Raw genomic sequence first — 19,092 nt, forward strand, 5'->3', positions numbered from 1 at the left:
CTAATTCCCATTCTTTTTTTCTTGCATTCGAGTTTCTTGAGGATTTTTTATTTGCTCATCAAATCTGATCATCCAATCATCCATCCATTCCTCCACCCACCCATCAACTGATCCATCCATGGATCCATCTGTCCATCCATCCATCTGTCTTTCCTTCCACCCATCCTTCCATCCATCCATTCACTCACCCACCCATCTATCCCTCCCTCCACCCTTCCAATGATTCATCCATTCATCTGTCCATCTATCCATATACCCAACCATTGATCCATCCTTCCATCCATCCCCACCCATCCATACATCCATCCCCACCCACCCATCTATTGATCCATCCATCCATCCATCTTTCCATCCATCCTTCTGTCCATTCATCTACCCATGCATCCATCCTCCCATCCTCCATCTGTCCCCCGTCTATCCACCCACTCAACCATTCATCCATCTAGCTATCATGGAGGACCAGTCCTTCTTGGTCCTTTCATACATTGTATTTCTAATGATTGTCACTCTGAGCATAGACACTATTAGTACCCTCCTTTTCCACATGACATACTGGACGCTCAGAGAAGGTTAAGTGACTTAAGCAAGACCACACACAGCTCTCAAGTGGCAGAGGTCAGGATTCCTGGTTTCAGATTTCTTGCTCTGAACCTGTATATGGTTGTGTCTTTTCTGAAATGAAAATCATTACTATTTAAATTATGCTTATAAAGTGTAACTTTAAAAAATATCAGTAAGAGCAATCTTTATAAGTATGGTTTAAAAACTCATTATGTTGTCACGCTCTTAATTATATCTCAGGGGATTTGTTCTATCAGTTTTATTGTACTTGTTGAATAAAAAGAACTGGTTTTTCCTTTTCAAATGGAGAATTTGGGAAGATGAAATTAATAGTGGAGATAATCACAACTGTACTATTCATACCTTGGGTGTCAAGAATCATGCTATTAAAACTAAGATATTTCCACCTTAAATGTCTACTGCAGGGGCAAAAGAACAAGCTGAAGTATTCATCACTAGCTTAAAACCTTACAATATTTTGGAGCCCTGGGTGGCTCAGTCAGTTGAGTGTCTGACTCTTGATCTCAGCACTGGTCTTGATCTTGGGGTCATGAACATAAGCCCCGTGTTGGGCTCCACACTGGGCATGGGGCTGCTTAAAATTAAAACAAAAAACAAAAAACAAAGACAAACCATACAGTGTTTGGTTACTACTAATCCTTATGGTGGTGGAGGCTCTACCCTCATTGGGTACCTATTCAGTTAGGTCAGTCGAGTCAACCTTGGATTGAAACCAATTATCATCCAGCAATGTTGATCCCCCACCTTGAGGGAACTAGTGTTTGGGTCAAAACAAGGTGATTTAATATAGTCAACACTGCTGTGTAGGTCTACACTGCTGTGTAGTAAGGTCAACACTGCTGTGTAGATGCAGGGAAGAAAATTCAGTAGCAATATATAAAACTAATTTCATAGGAAGAATCTAATTCTGCTCCCAATCCTGTAAGTGTTGATGATTTTCTACCTTAGAGATCAGATGCATTTCCCTCTATTACTATTGGCAGGTGTCTTTGTCACAGTGCTCTTCTTGATGGCTTAGTTTGCATATGTGAAGGTCACGCTTCCCTTTCTTTGCAATTACTGAAATGAACATGTTATCTCGAAATTTCTCATGAGGTGAGAGGTGCTAAGGACAGCAACAAGAAGATTTATTCTCGAATTTACTGCCTAAATTCAATTGTGGCATGAAAAATGTATCCATATCACCCATTGGAAAGTGAGCCATCATGGATATGTAGATGAGTGTCACTATTAGCAGGAGTATCCCGTATTGTGAGTAATTTTTTTTTTCTTGTAATTGTGATAGCACCGTTTTGCTTGGATCTCTATCAAGAAATTCTGCAGTCTCCAAATGGCGCTTTGGTGTGGTCCTTCCTAAAACCGATATTACATGGAAAAATACTGTACACACCAAACACTCCAGAGATTAATGAGGTCATTCAAAAGGTGAGTCTGGGGGCGCCTGGGTGGTGCAGTGGGTTGAGTGTCCGACTCTTGGTTTCCACTCCGGTCATGATCTCACAGTCATGATATCGAGCCCTGCATCAGGTTCTATGTCCAGCAGGGAGTCTGCTTGATTCTTTCTCCCCCTCCCTCTCTAAAATAAATAAAACAAAAATAGTGGAGTCCAAATGAGTGAGATCTTATTGAGCACACAGGCATAGTAGAAAGAAGAGATCTTTAAAGATAGTGTAGTGTTCTACAGATTGGACTGCATAACGTTTCGTGTGGGGATTATGGTTCACCTTGGCCTCTTCAGGCTCCCGTTGTTCCCCAGGTCACTGTCCTAGAGGACACACTGGGGCATGAGGTGTTATTCAGAGAACAACTAGACAGAAGGGCAGGTTGTTCCCTGGAGTGGGAGGAGAACATGGGGGACAGAAGCTAGTCGGTTTGGCGTGGGGCATCTGGCGGTTAAGGACGAGTCGGACCCGATGTGTTTGTTGTGGTCGTGGCCTGGGCCAGTTTGATTGTGAAGCTCTGTCAGTTTCACTCTGTGGAGGAGAAGCTCAGGTAGAGGCACAACCAGCTTCCCTGGGAGCAGACATCATGAGGTTCTGCTGGGTTTTCCCTCTGGACCTTATGCAGCGCCCTGTACCTATGCAGTCTCGGGCGTGGGATTCTTCCTATCGACGCTTTCTTTTCCAAGGATGTACTGTGGTTTGTTTTTGTTTTTGTGCCTCGTGGTGGCTTGGAAGGAAGTCTGCAGGCTCTTTTCGGGGACTTCACAGAGGACAGACATGAAGGTGATCTAATCTGACTTTCCCACCCAGAAGAGGAGACACCAAGCTCCCCCGATGATCCACGTTCAAGCTCCAAGTGGCACTAACTTGAAAGTGCAGGAGTCCGTGCTGGCGTGTGGTCACGGGAGCTGTGGTGTTGGTCTTGGTCCATCTGGCTTTTGCACACCCCGGGGCCGTCCTGTGAGGTCACGGGTGGCTCCATCCCCCCGCGACAGCTCCAGGCCTGCAGGTACCCCCGCACTCCAAATGTCGCCAATAACTTCTGTTTTGGTCTTGAAAATATCACTTGGCGGGGGTATTTACGGATATCCTCACTCGCACAGTGAAATGGTATTAATCTAGATAAACACCAGGAGTTCATCTCTCCAGAGAGACGCTCCGACAGGCCTGGGGCAAACGGATTCTCTTCCTGGTTAAGCTTCCAGTGGTCTTCGAAGAACTTCATAGGAAACGACTCCATATCACAGCTCTCTTGTAAATTTCAATTTTTATTTTATTATTTTTTAAAGGATTTTATTTATTTATTTGACAGGGAGGACACAAGCAAGGGGAGGGGCAGAGGAAGAGGGAGAAGCAGACGCCCCGCTGTGCAGGGAGCCCGATGCGGGACTCGATCCCAGGACCCTGAGATCATGACCGGAGCTGCAGGCAGAGGCTTCACCGGCTGAGCCACCCGGGGACCCCTTAAATTTTAATTTTCAAAAACAAGGGGGTGCTTGGCTGGCTCAGTTGGAAAAGCATGTGACCCTCGATCTCGGGGTCCTGAGTTCAGACCCCACATCAGGCGTTGAGATTACTTAAACAAATAAAACTTAAAAAGAAAAAAGAAAAAAAAAAGAAACGTGAAGGAATTTTTCTCTTAAAAAAAAAAAGAATAAATAAGCCCTGAGTTTCTTAATTGATTATATATTATCCATTAGTGTTATAAATAATATATATGATAATGTTACGTCTCGTACTGTGTTCTGTGATACGACGGTTAGTATGACCCCCTCTGACTCTGGAGAGCCCACCCTGCCGTGGGGAAGAGAAGACAAGCGAAGGAGTAATTTAAATGTAAGATGAGGGATTCATGCAGCGTGAGAGGTGAGCAGCTTCTCGCATGGAGAGGCATCTGGAGGGCAGGGTGTGCGGGCCTCCATCAGCGGGCAGGGACCGTGGGTTGGCCAGGACACAGGTGTGGGGAAGGGTCGAGCCCCGTGCAGCCTAAAGATGATGAAGATTCTAGGGAAACCAGAGAATTCCCTGCTTCCGGCTTATCCCGTTTCAGATTTCGTAGGCACTAACAGGAGCTGGTGTCTTTTTCACACATCCTACGCGGCTAGTGACCTGGCTCGTAGGTATCCTGGTTTTGTACTGATAAGGCTAACTTTGCTTTGGCAGTCGGTCATGGCTGCTTGGTTTCATGAAAGCTGGATCCAGTCACGAGACCCTTGGTGTAAAGTCCCACGTGGGTGGGAGACCCTGGAAACTTTGCCACTTGGGTAAAGTGAAGCTACATCATTTGTAGGGTACAGGGCTCGGTGTTGCCAATTACTTAGTCCTCTGCGTTATGTTCTGTTACGCAGAACCACCTACAGTGGCCATGTGTGTAGGAAAAAGTGTAAGTTCGGGGGGTTCAACTTCTGACATGGAGGGTATCACCAAGAAGCATGGTAGTGGTAAGAACAGGCATGCCCCTGGGCAAGGCTGGGGATTGTCCTCCCTGTGCTGACCTTCTGTGAGACCTTGGGCTTATCCTATAGAGAACTCTTCCTCCACCAACAAAAGGGAGGCATGAGGGAGATAAAGGATTTCCCGTGGGAGATCACTCTTCACGGGGTTACACCACAGTCCCCAGCGCCCTTCCCATGCCCTTGCCTACCTGGGCTCCCCGGGGGTTGCTCCCCTCCACCGAGCACTTCCCCAACCCCAACAAAACAACGACTACTATTTCTAGGGAGTCTTCAGCTCCTACTAAAGGCATTTAGGTGGGAACCCATGGTTGTTCGTGTTATTATCCAAGCAGTGCCAGTCCATCAGTATCCTCTTTAATTTTGTGGGTCCGCATCGTGTTTGGTCTTGGCCCCGGGCTGATGCCAAATTAAAGAACAGTGTGAAGACACCACGTGAGCTTTAAGGGAGGTCAGAAAGGTAGAGAGCACCGATAAAAGAACCAGAGTGGGTTTCCAAGCATCAGAAGCAACGTCAATCCCCGGAACGTTGTCTGACCGCTTGTGCTCGGTGTCCTTTTGTCAAACGAGCGAAGGGTGACCTCGCAGTGTGTGCAGTCTGGAGGCCTGGAGAAAGAATAAGTATCAGAAATGATATTTAGAAAAGAGGCGACTAATGTCGGCCTGGGTCTTCTCTACGAATGCGATCTCTGAAGGACGCTCCGCCATCGTTCGCCGGGGACCCAAGGAGGGTGCACATCCCCTGAGGAAGGAGGCAGACGTGCTGGGGGACCCGGGGGTTCTCAGCGGGGGCGGAGCCTGATGATATTGTCCCCAGAGGACCGGAAGTAACGTCTAGAGACATCTCCAGTGTCCAACCAGAGTGGAGGTGGGGGAGGGGAGTTATGGGCACCCAGTGGGTGGAGGCTGGGATGCTGCTAGTCTCCCCAAAATGCACAGGACAGCCCCCACTGTCCTGGGCGAGGATCGTCTGGTGCAGAATGTCATGGGTGCTGAGGCAGAAAAGTGTATCTAGAGAGGGCGGGAGCCCAAGGAGAGAGAGGGACAGAGGAGGGGCGGCCTGTCCAGCACCCGGTGATGGGGCTGAGTGGGAGGGGCTGTGGGCCGAGGGGAAGCCAAGCACAGAGAGCACTCGGCCTTCACCCGTGTGTCTCAAAACCATGGTGGCCCGAGCAGAGGGGTCAGGCGGGGTGGGGGGCAGACCTGAATTAGTCTCTTCTGGCATCAGGGGAAGGAAGCCAGGCTTTATGAAAGTCTGTGTCCTGAGCCGAGATTGGTGACCTGCCGTGCATCTGCTCCTGCAAGGGGCAAGGGGGCCTTGGTGCCAGGTTGGCCTCAGCCCAGCTGTAGCTGGATGGCCTGGGCCGAGGGCCCGGGAACAGGAGCTAAGATGAGAAGTGTGTGTATTCAAATATGCCAGGGCAGAGTAAACTCTGCCCTCCCTGCGTCCAGTGGGTGCCCTGTTCCTCATGATGGCAGTTGTGCTCAGGCGCCCGCCATCTTCTTGCCTGAGTTAGCAGGGGTGACTGTGGTCAGGGAGCGTGCCCTGCTGCGATCCTCACTGTTCCTTATCCACACTTGGCCAGGCCCCTCCCCTGCCATGGACCATCTCATTTACCCCTCAAACAATGTTGGAGGGAGGTACTCATTATCCCCATTATATAGACAGGAACACAAAGGCTTGGAGCGGACTCGAGACATGGTAAGAGATGGAGCTGGAAACCGACACCTCGGTCACTTTCAAGTCTGTGATATGCTGCCTGTCCTCACTGGCCCATATGCAGACTCTGTTAAACAACAGAGACTTATTCTGTCCCGGTCCTGGAGGCTGGGAGTCTACGGTCACAGTGTGCGCAGGGTTGGTTCTCTGGGGTGTGCAGATGGTCGTCTGCTGTGTGTCTGCATCCTGATGTCCTCTTCCTATAAGGACCCCATTCAGTAGGGCCCAACCTGTGATATCATGTTAACTTTATCACCCATCTCAAGACCTGATCTCCAAACACAGTCACAAATTCTGAGGTCCTGGGGGTTATGGCTTTGGGAGGTCATGATCCCATGCAGAACATTGCCCCTTTCTTTTGCCACTTGAACATGAAAATGTGTGGGACCATCGAGGACACTTGCAGGCTCTGTCCTTCCGGTTCTGTAGCAGGTTCTGGAATTGCATGACAGATAGGAACCCAAGGGGGGCTGGTTTGCTGATGACTGTGTGATGATGGGGCTCGATTCTGCAAAATAGGCAGGAGTCTCTCGGAGACCAGCCATGGGGCCACCTCGCCCTGGGCTCTCACAGGAGCTCTCCCCTGACCCTCGTGGCCCATGAACTCGCTCCCCAGGGCAGGGTCCCACTGACTTCTCTGCGTCACCTGCAGAGCCCAGCACAGCGTGATAACCAGACGTTCCTTGCCTGGTAGGAAGTCTGCATGAAGTTTGCAGATCTCCCTTTTCAGGGCCTGTTGGAGGAGAAGATATGGTTCGAAGTATTTTCATAATTAAAGTGCTTTCCCTAAATTTTGGAGCTAGTGCTCTTCCATGTCCCTGGGGTCCCCAGAGACCTCTGTCAGAGGACCAAGAACGTCTTTTTGATTGTGACAGTAGTTTGCTCCGAAGTTGCTGAAGCAGACACGAGGCATGTCTATCCTGTGGGTCCCACTTATTTGAGGCTGAGTTTCTGGAGCCCAAGGGCAGCCTGCGACTGCTGGTGTGGCTGGCATGGCTGGCATGGGTGCCGGCTGCTCTGCGATGGAGAAACAGACCTAGCGTTGCAGGTGTCCCAGGGTGTGAGCACTCTCTGTGGCAGGGCTCTGGGAGCCCGAGACAGGGAGCCAGCCCACCTGCTGACCGTGGCCGCTCTGTGGTCCTCGTGGGGATCCCTGCCTCAGACGCAGCATCAGAGCCTTGGTGTCCTGCCTTGACCTCCCGGAAGTGCTGGGGTCCGCTCCTGTAGCTTCTCGCCTCTGTCAGCTCTGCGAGCCTCTAGTTTTTCTTTTGTTTAATATGAGGCTGTTGTTAAAGCTAGTTTTTGGTGTTTGGAGTGATCTTGACATAAAAAATTGCGTTATCTTCTCTCCTTAGTGTTTTTTTCACGGTGTGTGCGTTTTTGCTGTTTTCTGAGCACGGTGTTCATCTGGTTAGTGTGCAGTGTGTCGGTCAGGGTCTAATCAGAAGGAACAGTGAGGAGGGATTCATAGGAAAAGTGAGGACCGTAGCAAGACCTTAGAGGGCCGGGGGTGGTTAGGGGTGTGAAGGGAGCTCTGAACAATGCAGCATCAGCAGTCCAGAGCCTGGGGCTGGTGGAGGCACTGAGGGAAGGCAGGGAAGGCAGGCCCTAGAAGTGGCCTCCTCACCAAGGTTGGGGTCCAGACCGCACTGGGAGGAGCGCAGCTGTGGCCAGCTGGAGGCAGAGGTCTCCAGGAACCCACCGGTGGTGCCGGGATCTGCACTGTGGGTGCAAAGGAAGCCCTCTGCAGGGCACTCTGCAGACTGGATCAAGGCCTGGCCACCCGGGGAAGTCACCGTGGGAATGCAGCTCCCTGGGAGGGACGGGCTCTTAGACATCTACTGGGCAGCAGGAAGGAGGGTCCTGGGGACATCACCTGCCCTCATCCGGCCTGTGCTGGCTGGGAGGTTCCCCTATGCCTCATCCTGCCAGGGGAACTCACCATGGTCTGACTCATTTCCTTGTTGAGACTTTCTGCTGTGTAGTTTGTTTCAAGACAGTTCGTAGTAACTTGTTGAAGCACTGACGGCTGCTTTCAAATATGTTGCCAGATCACTCCAGCCTCTGGTTTATCTCAATACCGCCATCGGTTAATTGCCCTTCTTAATCAAGGTGTGGGTTTTTTTGGTTCTTTGTGGGTGGGTAATCTTCTTTTCTCTTCTTCTTCCTCTTCTTCTTCTTTAAGTTATTTATTTACATAATCTCTGCACCCACCATTGGGCTTGAATTCATGACCCCAAGATCAAGTGCTCGTCAGATTGAGCTGGCAGGTGCCCCTGAAGTCATTTCTTCTCACAATTTATTTCTATCAGTCTCTTGCTGCTATCCTCAGATTTGTTCTGTTACTGTGATATGTTGACTAAGTTTCACTTTTTAATTAATAACAAATGTATTTGTATCTGAATTTTGGTTTCATCCAGTATGCTGTTATAGCTAACATTTGCACAATTTCTTGGATGAACGTGTCCTAAATAATGTCTATAAGTCAGGAGTTATTTGTGATATCTAAACTTTTTAGCCTGTTACTTTTTTTTTTATTTTTTTTAAGATTTTTATTTATTTATTTGACAGACAGAGATCACAAGTAGGCAGAGAGACAGGCAGAGAAAGAGGGAGAAGCAGGTTCCCTGCTGAGCAGAGAGCCCGATGTGGGACTCAATCCCAGCACCCTGAGATCATGACCTGAGCCAAAGGCAGAGGCTTTAACCCACTGAGCCACCCAGGCGCCCCTAGCCTGTTACTTTTAAACAGTGTTCACACCAACCTTGGCTAAAAAGTTCTAATTTCATAATATGCACCTAAATGATTCCTATAGTTTGAGATTTTACTGCATATTGGTTTCAGTGCAGTTTTCTTGGGTATTTGAAGAGGGAGGGTATATATGCACACAGATGATAAATTAGGATATTTGAACTAATTTAAATTGCAATGATATACAGATGTTTATACATACATAAGACACATTACATATGTAAACATACGTCTGCATTTGGGGTGTGTGTGTATTCTCTATTTGTAGGTTTAAGATTTTTAGATCTTCGCCTCAGTTAGGCCACCCAACGTCTGTTTACGTGTGTGGAGTCTGACTGTGTGGGACGTGTGTACTGAGCATCTGCTATGGGCCAGGCCTGGCCACGAGATACCGGAAGGTCCATTTATTTTAATATCACCACATCCACTACCCCCACTTTTCTCAAAGCTTGAAGCTGACAGTTTAAGTAATCTGGGTAAGAGCATGCAGCTGATAAGCAGCAGAGCCAAGGTTTTAACCCAAAACAGGGGTCCCTTTGCTCGACTTGATTTTTCAAGGACTCTCCTCCTGCTCTTAAGAAGGCTTAACGTCACCCGCTGTTCAGTCTTATCAAATTCCTCCCTTATTTCTAGTCCTTTTGACTTCATGTATTTTGGTGATATGCTCCCGAGTCCATAAATTTCCATTTTTATTTCATAATAAAACAAGCTTTGTTCTGTTTATTCACGAGTTTTATCTTGGCGGCTGTTACCATTTCTAGCTTTTTCGGTTTTGCTTGCTATTTAAATCTTTTGTTTTCAGTGCAGTGTAGCAATCCAGTTGGCCTTTCACAGCGCTGTCTGTGCAATAGATCGTAATCTTAAGTGAGAAAAGAGTTTTTGGGGGATCCTGGGGGGCTCAGTCAGTTGAGCATCGGACCCTGGGATTTGGCTCAGGCCTTGGTCTCAGGTCGTGAGATCGAGCCCTGAGTCAGGCTCTGTGCTTAGTGCAGAGTCTGTGTGAGAGTCTCTCTCCCTCTGCCCCTCCCCCTCTATACGCACATGCTCTCTCTCTCTCTCAAATAAATACTGAATCTTCAAAATAAAAAGAACACGGTTTTGTGTATTTTGTGCATAGCTATATTTTTAACACCTACACCTGGACCTGGCTTACAGACACGCCATAAATATAGATACTTATTGACTAACTTAACAAACTGGGTCTGAAACCCGTTGAATTGGATGTTTGGACCTATTCAAAGTTATTGTTGTGAGTGGCAAGTTTAGAGTTACTGTTTAATTCTCTGTTACAGTTTTAAAATTTACTTTTGTCCTTGTGGTTACCTTTTTCCACTCTTTTTTTCTTTTTTAATAGTTTTTATTTTTAGGGACACCTGTGTGGCCCAGTCAATGAAGTGTCTGCCTTCAGCTTGGGTCACGACTGCAGAGTCCTGGGGTCAAGTCCCACACTGGGCTTCTTGCTCAGAGGGAACCTGCTTCTCCCTCTCCCTTTGCTGCTGCCCCTGCTTCTGCACACACACACTCTCTCTCTGTCAAATGAATAAATAAATAAATATAAATTATATATTTATATATAATAAATAAATTATAGTAAATAAATAATAAATTTATAATTCATAACAAATTTATAATAAATAAATATAAATATAATAAATAAATTAAATTTATAATAAATAAATAATAAATAAATAAATAAAAATTATAAATAAATAAACAAATAAATAAATAAAGGGTTTTATTTTTAAGTCTTCTCTATACCCAACGTGGGCTTGAACCCACAATCCCAAGATCGAGAGTTGCATACTTTGTGCCAACGTCCCTCCCTTCTGCGTTTCGATGCTGATCTTTCCTCTTACAGTGAATGCTGAGAGCCCTTCTGTCTCACTGGGGTGGGAGCTCCTGCCTCCCTGCCCGTCTCCAGGCCCACCCTTCGCCCCCTCTGTCGCTGATGGAGCCTACGTTCTAAAGATTATCATCCCATTAACTGGCATCATAATCATCAGCCATTGGGGCTTCTAACTTCAATTATAACCTTCCCATTATAACCTTATAATTTTCACAGTTCTTTTCATGAATTATCATGGGCATCTGGATTAAACTTATAGGACTTTGTTAGCTACTATTTAAAAATCAATTCTTGGGCTGCTGGTGGGCTCTTTTGAAAGAGCGTGTGAGTCTTGATCTCTGGGTCATCAGTTTGAGCCCCACATTGGGTGTGGAGATGACTTAAAATAAATGAACTTTAAAATCAGGTCTCTATTTGAATGGTTTCATGGCTCGGCACCATCTTGATGGTATCAGAGATGTACCACATTCTTTTTTTTTTAAAAAAAAGATTTTATTTATTTTCCCTCCTACACTGTTGGTGGGAATGCAAGCTGGTGCAGCCACTCTGAAAAACAGCATGGTGGTTCCTAAAAAGTTGAAAATAAAAGTACCCTATGACCCAGCAATTGCACTACTGAGTATTTACCCTAAAGATACAAATGTAGGTACCCAAAGAGGCACGTGCACCGAATGTTTATAGCAGCAATGCCCATAATAGCCAAACTATGGAAAGAACCTAGATGTCCATCAACAGGTGAATGGATAAAGAAGATATGGTACACACACACACACACACACACACACACACACACACAGGAATACTATGCAGCCATCAAAAAGATGAAATCTTGCCATTTGCAATGACGTGGATGGAACTAGAGGGTATTATGCTGAGCAAAATAAGTCAATCAGAGAAAGACAATTATAATGTGATCTCCCTGATAGGAGGAATTTGAGAGACAAGACAGAGAATCATAGGAGAAGGGAGAGAAAATGAAACAAGATAAAACCAGAGAGGGAGGTAATCTCAGGAAACAAACAATCTCAGGGTTGCTGGAGGGGAGGGGATGGAAGGCATGGGGTCCCCGGGGATCTGCCCTATGAGATATATCATATTCTTACACTGAGTTAACTCTTCCTCAGGTTGAGTTCCAGGAACTTTTTTTTAGGAGCATTCACAGGTAGCCTGGGTTCTTTCTGCTTGCACATCTGAAGGTGATCTGCATGCAGGATTCTGGGTTTGTCCTGTTTCCTCTTAGAGCCAGAGTTTGTGGTTCGCCATCCATGGACCTTTAATTTTGCAGAGAAACTATCTGAAGCTACATTATTTTTTTTTTCCATCTTAAGAAGCTCTTGTGTTGGGGCGCCTGGGTGACTCAGTTGGTTAGGTGTCTGCCTTCACCTCAGGTCATGATCCCAGCATCCTGGGATCGAGCCCGTAGTTGGGCTTCCTGCTCAGGGAGGAGCCTGACTCTCCCTCTACCCTTCATCCCTGCTCATGCTCTTTCTCTCAAAAACATAAATGAAACCTTAAAAAAAGAGAGAAGCTTCTTGTGAACTCCTGGATGTGTACTCCACTTTCAGTTGGAATTCCAGATTTTATGAGATCTGTTAGACACTCCTCTGCTTTAATGGTTTCGCCTGTTCCGCCTGTTCGCCTGCCCTGAAACACGCAGATTCAGGTGTTCTTGTGAGCAATAGTGAGTTTTCTTCCTTTTGGGGTTCCTGACTCTGCTCTGGCCCCTTTCCTTTCCTGGGCCTGGAATCCTCCTAGGCTTGGCTCTCCCATGTCTGTCCTGGATTATCTTGTTTTCCCTGTGTCTCGTGGCTGTCCTCTGGGGGCTGGGATGGCGTCATAGGTTGGTTCTGCAGGAGATTTGTCCTGTTGCCATTTCCAGGACGCTGCTCATCTGCCGTTGGCTGACTCTGGGGTCAGCGGCCTAGAGGTCAGTCTTCAGCCCAGATCGCGGCTTCTAATTACTCGACCTTCCTGGACTCGTCATGAAAATGCAAGGCCAAGATTGTCTATGTTTTCTCCTCTTGTTCATGTAATCAGCTCAGACGAAGAGCTTTCTCTCTCCTGGTCACGCGTTGGCCTCATCTCTTGACCACAAGGGTCATGAGGCAAGCCTTAAACATAGCGGATCACGCTCAGCCCTGCAGGCAAACAATGGCAAGGGCGTGAGTGCAAGCGGGCCAGGTTCATGCAAAGGCAGAGGGGAAGTGTGGATGTGACAGAAGCCATTCCATACCGCTTCATGCATCTGGTAGCCAAACTGAGGAAGGAGAGGCTCCAGGCCTTGCTGGCGTTGGGGGGCGCTGTTCAGGGGCGCTCCAGCCATGGCCCAGGAGGACCCCTGCCCTGTCTTTGGGCTGGCAGCAAACCATGACTTCAGGGAGCACCAGGGACGTGTGGTTGACCTCCCAGACCCTCTTTACTCAGCCTTGTCTTTTTGGCATGTAGACGTTTCAGGATTAAAAACAGAGTAATGGGGGCGCCTGGGTGGCTCAGCGGGTTAAAGCCTCTGCCTTCAGCTCAGGTCATGATCCCAGGGTCCTGGGATCGAGCCCCACATCGGGCTCTCTGCTTAGCGGGGAGCCTGCTTCCTCCTCTCTCTCTCTCTGCCTGCCTCTCTGCCTACTTGTAATCTCTATCTGTCAAATAAATAAATCTTAAAACAAAACAAAACAAAACAAAACAAAAAAAAACAAAAAACAGAGTAATGTTGCCATAGCCACTTTTCTGGATATCATTTTTTATTTCACTTAAATCATTTCTGAGGATAGAGTTGTTTCATCTTTAGAAAAAAGGCATGGGATTTTTGTGTGTGGGGGTCACTGACTAGGATTATGTTTATGATGCCAGATTCTTGTACAGAAGTCTGGTGCTCATGTGTCCTGCCAGCGGCAATAAAGCATCAAATACAGGTGGTTGTCCTCTATCTTCAGCAAGTCTTGGGTCTCGTAGAACAAATGCATGTTATTACCCGAGAACATATGTATTTTTAACTTATTTATTTGAGAGAGACAGTGAGCGCGAGAGAGAGCACGAACAGGGGGAGGAGCAAAGGGAGAGTGAGCAGGGAGCCTGATTCAGGACTTGATCCCAAGACCCCAGGATCATGACCTGAGCGGAGGCCAGGCAATAATCCAACTGAGCTCCCCTGGGTGCCCCCGGAGAGTATATTTTTGAGGAGCAAATGTGGGCAAACATGATTTTATATAGCTGGTGTGTACAGAGGACATCTGCTGTTCCCACAGTGAGCTTAGTTCTGGGGTCACCGTGCGGATGGATGGATGGCATTTGCAGGGAGAGTCCATGAGAGTGGTCTCAGGGTTCATCTCAGAGACGAGGATGCTAGAGCCAGTCACCTGGCCTGGGGAGGCGTCGACATCCTGCTGGGGACATTGGTGGATCTTTCCTCTGGTAGCCGGTTGTGTCTCTAAGGCTTCTCCCCCTCTTGTCCCCACACAACCCCTAAGAATCTTCCTAAGGCAGCACAATAGAGTGGGAGACACACCCACGTGTGCTGTTTTGCAGGCAAATCATACGTTCCGTTTCGTGGACAAGCTAAAGACGTTAACAGGAACGCTGCTGAAAATGTCCAGCATGTTTCAGAACGGAGGAAGTGACCAGATGCTGGACCAGCTGCAGGTGAGTGACAGCCGCCTTCACACCAGGGGCAGGGGCAGTGGGAGCAACTGCGAGGGCGCACCTTGAACTCGGAGTGGCCCCTTAGAGGAGCCCACAGAGGCCCTCGTGTGTGGTTGTCTGCAGACTAATAATATTGACCTAGAGTTGAATGTGTAAGTCAGCTTTGTGAATTGTCAAGGGCTTGATTCGTGCCAGAAGTCATTATTATGAGTACGATGAATAATTTAATAGTATTTTCCTGTTCTTTAAATTTCATAAATGGAGGGGCTCCTGGGTGGCTTAGTCAGGGAAACGTCTGCCTTTGGCTCAGGTCATGGCTCAGGGTCCCAGGATCGAGTCCCGCATCAGGCTCCCTGGTCAGTGGGAAGTCTACTTCTCCCTTTCCCTCTGCCCCTACCCCTGCTTATGCTCGCTATCTGTCAAATAAATAAATAAATAAAATTTAAAAAAAAAATTCCATAAATGGAGGCACAGTTCTGTACCTTAATGCTCTTCTGAGTGGTTTTACGTACTTTTCCAATTGTGGGTCTACTTAAAGGGCCAGTGATCACTCCCTGACATTCTGTATCTACAACCTAACATATTCCAGATCACTGGGGGCTGTGGTTTAAGATGGCCAACTCCTGCCTGACAGCCGTGAACTTCAGAACTTCACAGGAGGTAGGCCCCATCATAACCTGGGGACATTTCTGTAACTGGAAGTCCCCTAAATCGGATGGCAGGAGAAATCACGCTCACCTTTTTATTCTGTTTGGTCTGTTTCTTCACCAGACAAGTAGTCCAAGCGATTCGTAGCTCAGGAGCCAGCCCGGCCGGCTTTGATTCCCGGTCTAGCCCAGCAGTAGAGTGAACTGTCCCAGAGCTTCGATCAGTTTCCCCTAGGGAGTCCAGTGCCGGGGGTCTCTCGGCTCCCGGCAGTGGGCCTGGCAGGGAGCTGCTGGCCCCGGGCAAACCCAGGTGGTTTCAGAGCCCAGAGACAGCCGTCAGTTCCATCCTGGAGTTTGACAGTCTGCGATGCTGGTTCTCAACGGCCCCTGCTGTGTGAGTGCGAGGGCTATTGTCATCTTCTTCTGGAGCTTGTTTGCTCACGGATTAATTTGTTAATACTGGGATCAGCAGGCTTTCTCTCTAACGGGTCAGATTGTAGATAGTTTAGGCTTTGAGAGAGTCTGTGCTGCCATTGCAAGTAATTACACGGAACATCATGAACAGCAAATGGAGAGTTTCCGAAGTCAGGTGCTCACCAGCCACCAGCCCCAACCCCGGGGTCCACGTGGCTCCAGGGAGAGGTCCTCCCACGAGCCAGCACCGTGTGCCAAGCAGCCCTGTTAGAAACACAGCTCCTTCTTCCATTGCCTGAGGTTCTCGTCTTTGAAGACAAAGCGTGGTGAGTGGTGCTCCATCCCCCAGCGGGGCGGTCACAATTGGGGAGTGTGAAGAGTCCTTGGGGGTGTAGCATCTGACGCCTGTATTCCACACCTGGCTCTTGCCCCCAGACCAGACCCGGACGGCCTTTCTACTCAGTGAAAAGCAAGCGATCCCCTCTCAGAGATGTGGCCGAGCATAGATGATCAATACGCAGGAAGTACCCACCCCAGTTTGGCCTGCGGCGAATGCCCAACAAAAGATACACAGGATTCCAGTAAAATAAAAGTGTGCCCCAGTGTTTCATAAGGAAATCCTGTCATCCGTACGCAATGGTCGGTAGAATCCTCACATCCAGGAGGCAAAGGCTGAGGAATCACAGACCAGAATTTAGAGGGTGGACACTGAGAATTTCTTACTGGAAGTCCTAAGTTTCGAGGCTGTGTGCTCACACGGAGTCAGGGTCACGTGTCACTATTCTCTAGGGAATGGACGAGTTCCAGAATCAGCCCCCGTTCTGCCAGCCCCCTCCTTGCTGAGTCCTGGCTCTGGCCTCAGGGTGTCCCCCTCGGTCTCAGTGGGCTGCTGGCCGTTGCTGGGGACATCGATAAGGAGGCAGGCTTTCATTCCAAGCGCCTTGGGGAACCCTCCTTAGTGAAAACATCGACAAAGAAGAGTTGGAGCCATCGGTACGAACGAGGGATCACACGGATCATGATCTGCGAGTTTCTTCCAAAGACGACATTCAATGGCCCAAAAGTGGGCTCAGGAAATACAGAAAGCCTTCCACAGTGGTTTCATGTGAGGGACCCTGTCTCTACAACTGGCATGTGGAATACACACTGGAAAGGAGCTTTTAAAAAAGCTATCTATTTAGTTTATTTTGTTTGTTTTTAGAGAGAGCGCGCTCGTGCCCATGGGTGTGTGAGCAGGAGGGAGGGACAGAAAGAACCTTAAGGATTATTTTATTTAAAGTAGGCTTCAAAAAAAAAAAAATAAAGTAGGCTTCATGCCCAACATGGGGCTTGAACTCATGACCGGGAGAGCAACAGTCACATGCTCTACTGACTGAGTCAGCTAGGTAGTTGCCCTAAATGAGCTTCTATAAAGCATCACCCTCTCCTTTTGTTAGAAAGTTCTCCTGAAAAGTCAACTCTTACTTCATTCTTTGTTTTCAGTGTCCATGCATAATTTTGGTGACAGTCTGAATTGTCACAACCAGTACTCTTGTTTTTCACAGTGACGTCCTAACCAATGACGATCTTGTCATCTACCATGATTTTTGGAACCTCTTTGCCCAAGATTCACTTTACGTGGCTTTTTCTTGTATAATGAAACTTCGAATAAACCTAAGAAGAATTATTTAGTGAGAGGAAATGAGATTATTTTTGTTTACAATGTGTTATTTTCCTTAGGAAGCCCTGAGGAACAAGTTTATAAGAAACTTTATAGAGAGCCAACTGCACATTGATGTTGATAAACTGACCAAAAAGCTCCAGACTTATGGTAAGCAGGTGGGGTGTGTGGGTATAAGTGGGTGGGCGTGTTCATGGGTGTGTCCTTTTAGGCGAGTGGCTTGTCTGTGTATATGGGCATGTCCATGTAAATAAATGGGCGTGTCCTCTACGTGGGTGGGCGTGGCACGGTCCACTTACCTAATGGCCTACCGCTGGCGCCCTCATCCTTCCACCTTCAAGGTTCTGGGTGACGCTGACAGGTTGCTCTTCCTCCAAGGTTCCTCATACCTGGAGTTTTTCTGATCGATGGAGTCAGGGCTTGAGTAGCAAGGAACGTGATCAAAAAGGAAGGCTTCTGATATAAATGCAAGAATTAATGAGACTTAAAACAATGAGTTTTTGAAACAAATGAGTGTTCCTGAGTTAATAGTTGACTGGAAGCAGGTACATTTACTTGAAAATTTGGTTAAAAAGTTCTATCAGGGGCGCCTGGGTGGCTCAGTGGTTAAAGCCGCTGCCTTCGGCTCAGGTCATGATCTCAGGGTCCTGGGATCGAGTCCCGCATCAGGCTCTCTGCTCAGCGGCAAGCCTGCTTCCCTCTCTCTCTGCCTGCCTCTCTGCCTACTTGTGATCTCTCTCTGTCAAATAAGTAAATGAAAGATCTTTAAAAAAAAAAAATATTTAAAAAGTTCTATCAGCCCACCAGTGGTTGTATTGCGTCTCCCTAGTTAATGCATGAATTCACTTAGATATTAACAAACATTCACTAAGCACACAGGAGAGCTGGGTCCTGTGCCAGGATCTGGAGCCCCTGCCCACTACTGCACAGGGCACAGATGACATGTTAGGAATGGTGATGCATTGGCTAAATTGGGTTTTGTCAGGAGCATCCCGGGTAGGATCTCAGGAGCCCTGCTCTGCTGGGTGGTCCCCTGAGGGAAGGGAAGGAGCCTCTGGCTTCTGGCACTGCCTGTGCCCGGGAAGGGGCTGGTGGCCACCTGTGGTGTGGGGCAGAGGGCTGAGCATTGCCGGAAGCACCATGCTTCCCTCTTCTGAAAAACACAGATGTGGTGAATTTACTCCCATAGAAAAGTTAGTGAATTTAAATTATTTCCCTTTTATTTTTATTTAATAAAATAAATAAAATAAAATAAAATAAAATAAAATAAAATAAAAAAATAATAAAATAAAACTGCTACATGCCCAGTGCAGAACCCAATGTGGGGCTCGAACTCACAACACTGAGATCAAGACCTGAGTGGGTCCCCTAACTGACTAAGCCAGCCAGGTGCCCCAAGTTAATGATACTTAAAAATAAATGTCACTGCCTTAAGTTGTTTTTCAAGTAATTAAAACTACTTCTGTATGTTTTGCAAAGCTCCTTTCTGTAACTCTGTAGATAAAGAATTTGATCACCTTACTCCATGCATCCTTTTAAAATCACTGGCTGGATTTGTTGGAAGAGCATGCCAGTCTTGATCTTGGGGTCACAAGTTCGAGTCCTATGTTGGGTGTGGAGATTGCATAAAAAATGAATAAATAAAATAAAAAAATAAAATTGTTAGGTCATCTATTTCTCTGCGTTAGAACTAGCATCTGGAGCCTGGGGCCAAAAAAGGAACATTTGCAGGTAATTTGTAGCAATTTCTGAGAACATTTGTCCAGTCAGGCTCTTGATTTCATTCCTTAACTTTTTTAAGGTAACTGTTGGCTTGTTACAAAAGCAATTTATGCCTGTTGTAGAAATATTAGGAATACAAAGAAAAAAAAATCTACGCATAACCTCATCATCAGAGGCAGCCTGGGGTTAATTTTTCAGACAGATTTGCATGGCTCATGC

At 47.3% G+C, this 19,092-nt stretch overlaps 1 protein-coding gene across 1 annotated transcript in view; it reads left to right on the forward strand.

The window, feature by feature from the left end:
• ABCA13 (ATP binding cassette subfamily A member 13) overlaps nt 1–19,092 on the forward strand; it is a 322,891-nt gene that overhangs the window by 93,742 nt on the left and 210,057 nt on the right. Inside the window, exons 28-30 of the mRNA XM_046020270.1 lie at nt 1,868–2,007; nt 14,317–14,430; nt 17,211–17,301. Of these exons, the coding sequence (XP_045876226.1) occupies nt 1,868–2,007; nt 14,317–14,430; nt 17,211–17,301 (345 nt within the window). The remainder of the gene's footprint in view (nt 1–1,867; nt 2,008–14,316; nt 14,431–17,210; nt 17,302–19,092) is intronic.

This window comes from Meles meles, chromosome 10 (assembly GCF_922984935.1).
Source record: "Meles meles chromosome 10, mMelMel3.1 paternal haplotype, whole genome shotgun sequence".
Lineage (NCBI taxonomy): Eukaryota > Metazoa > Chordata > Mammalia > Carnivora > Mustelidae > Meles > Meles meles.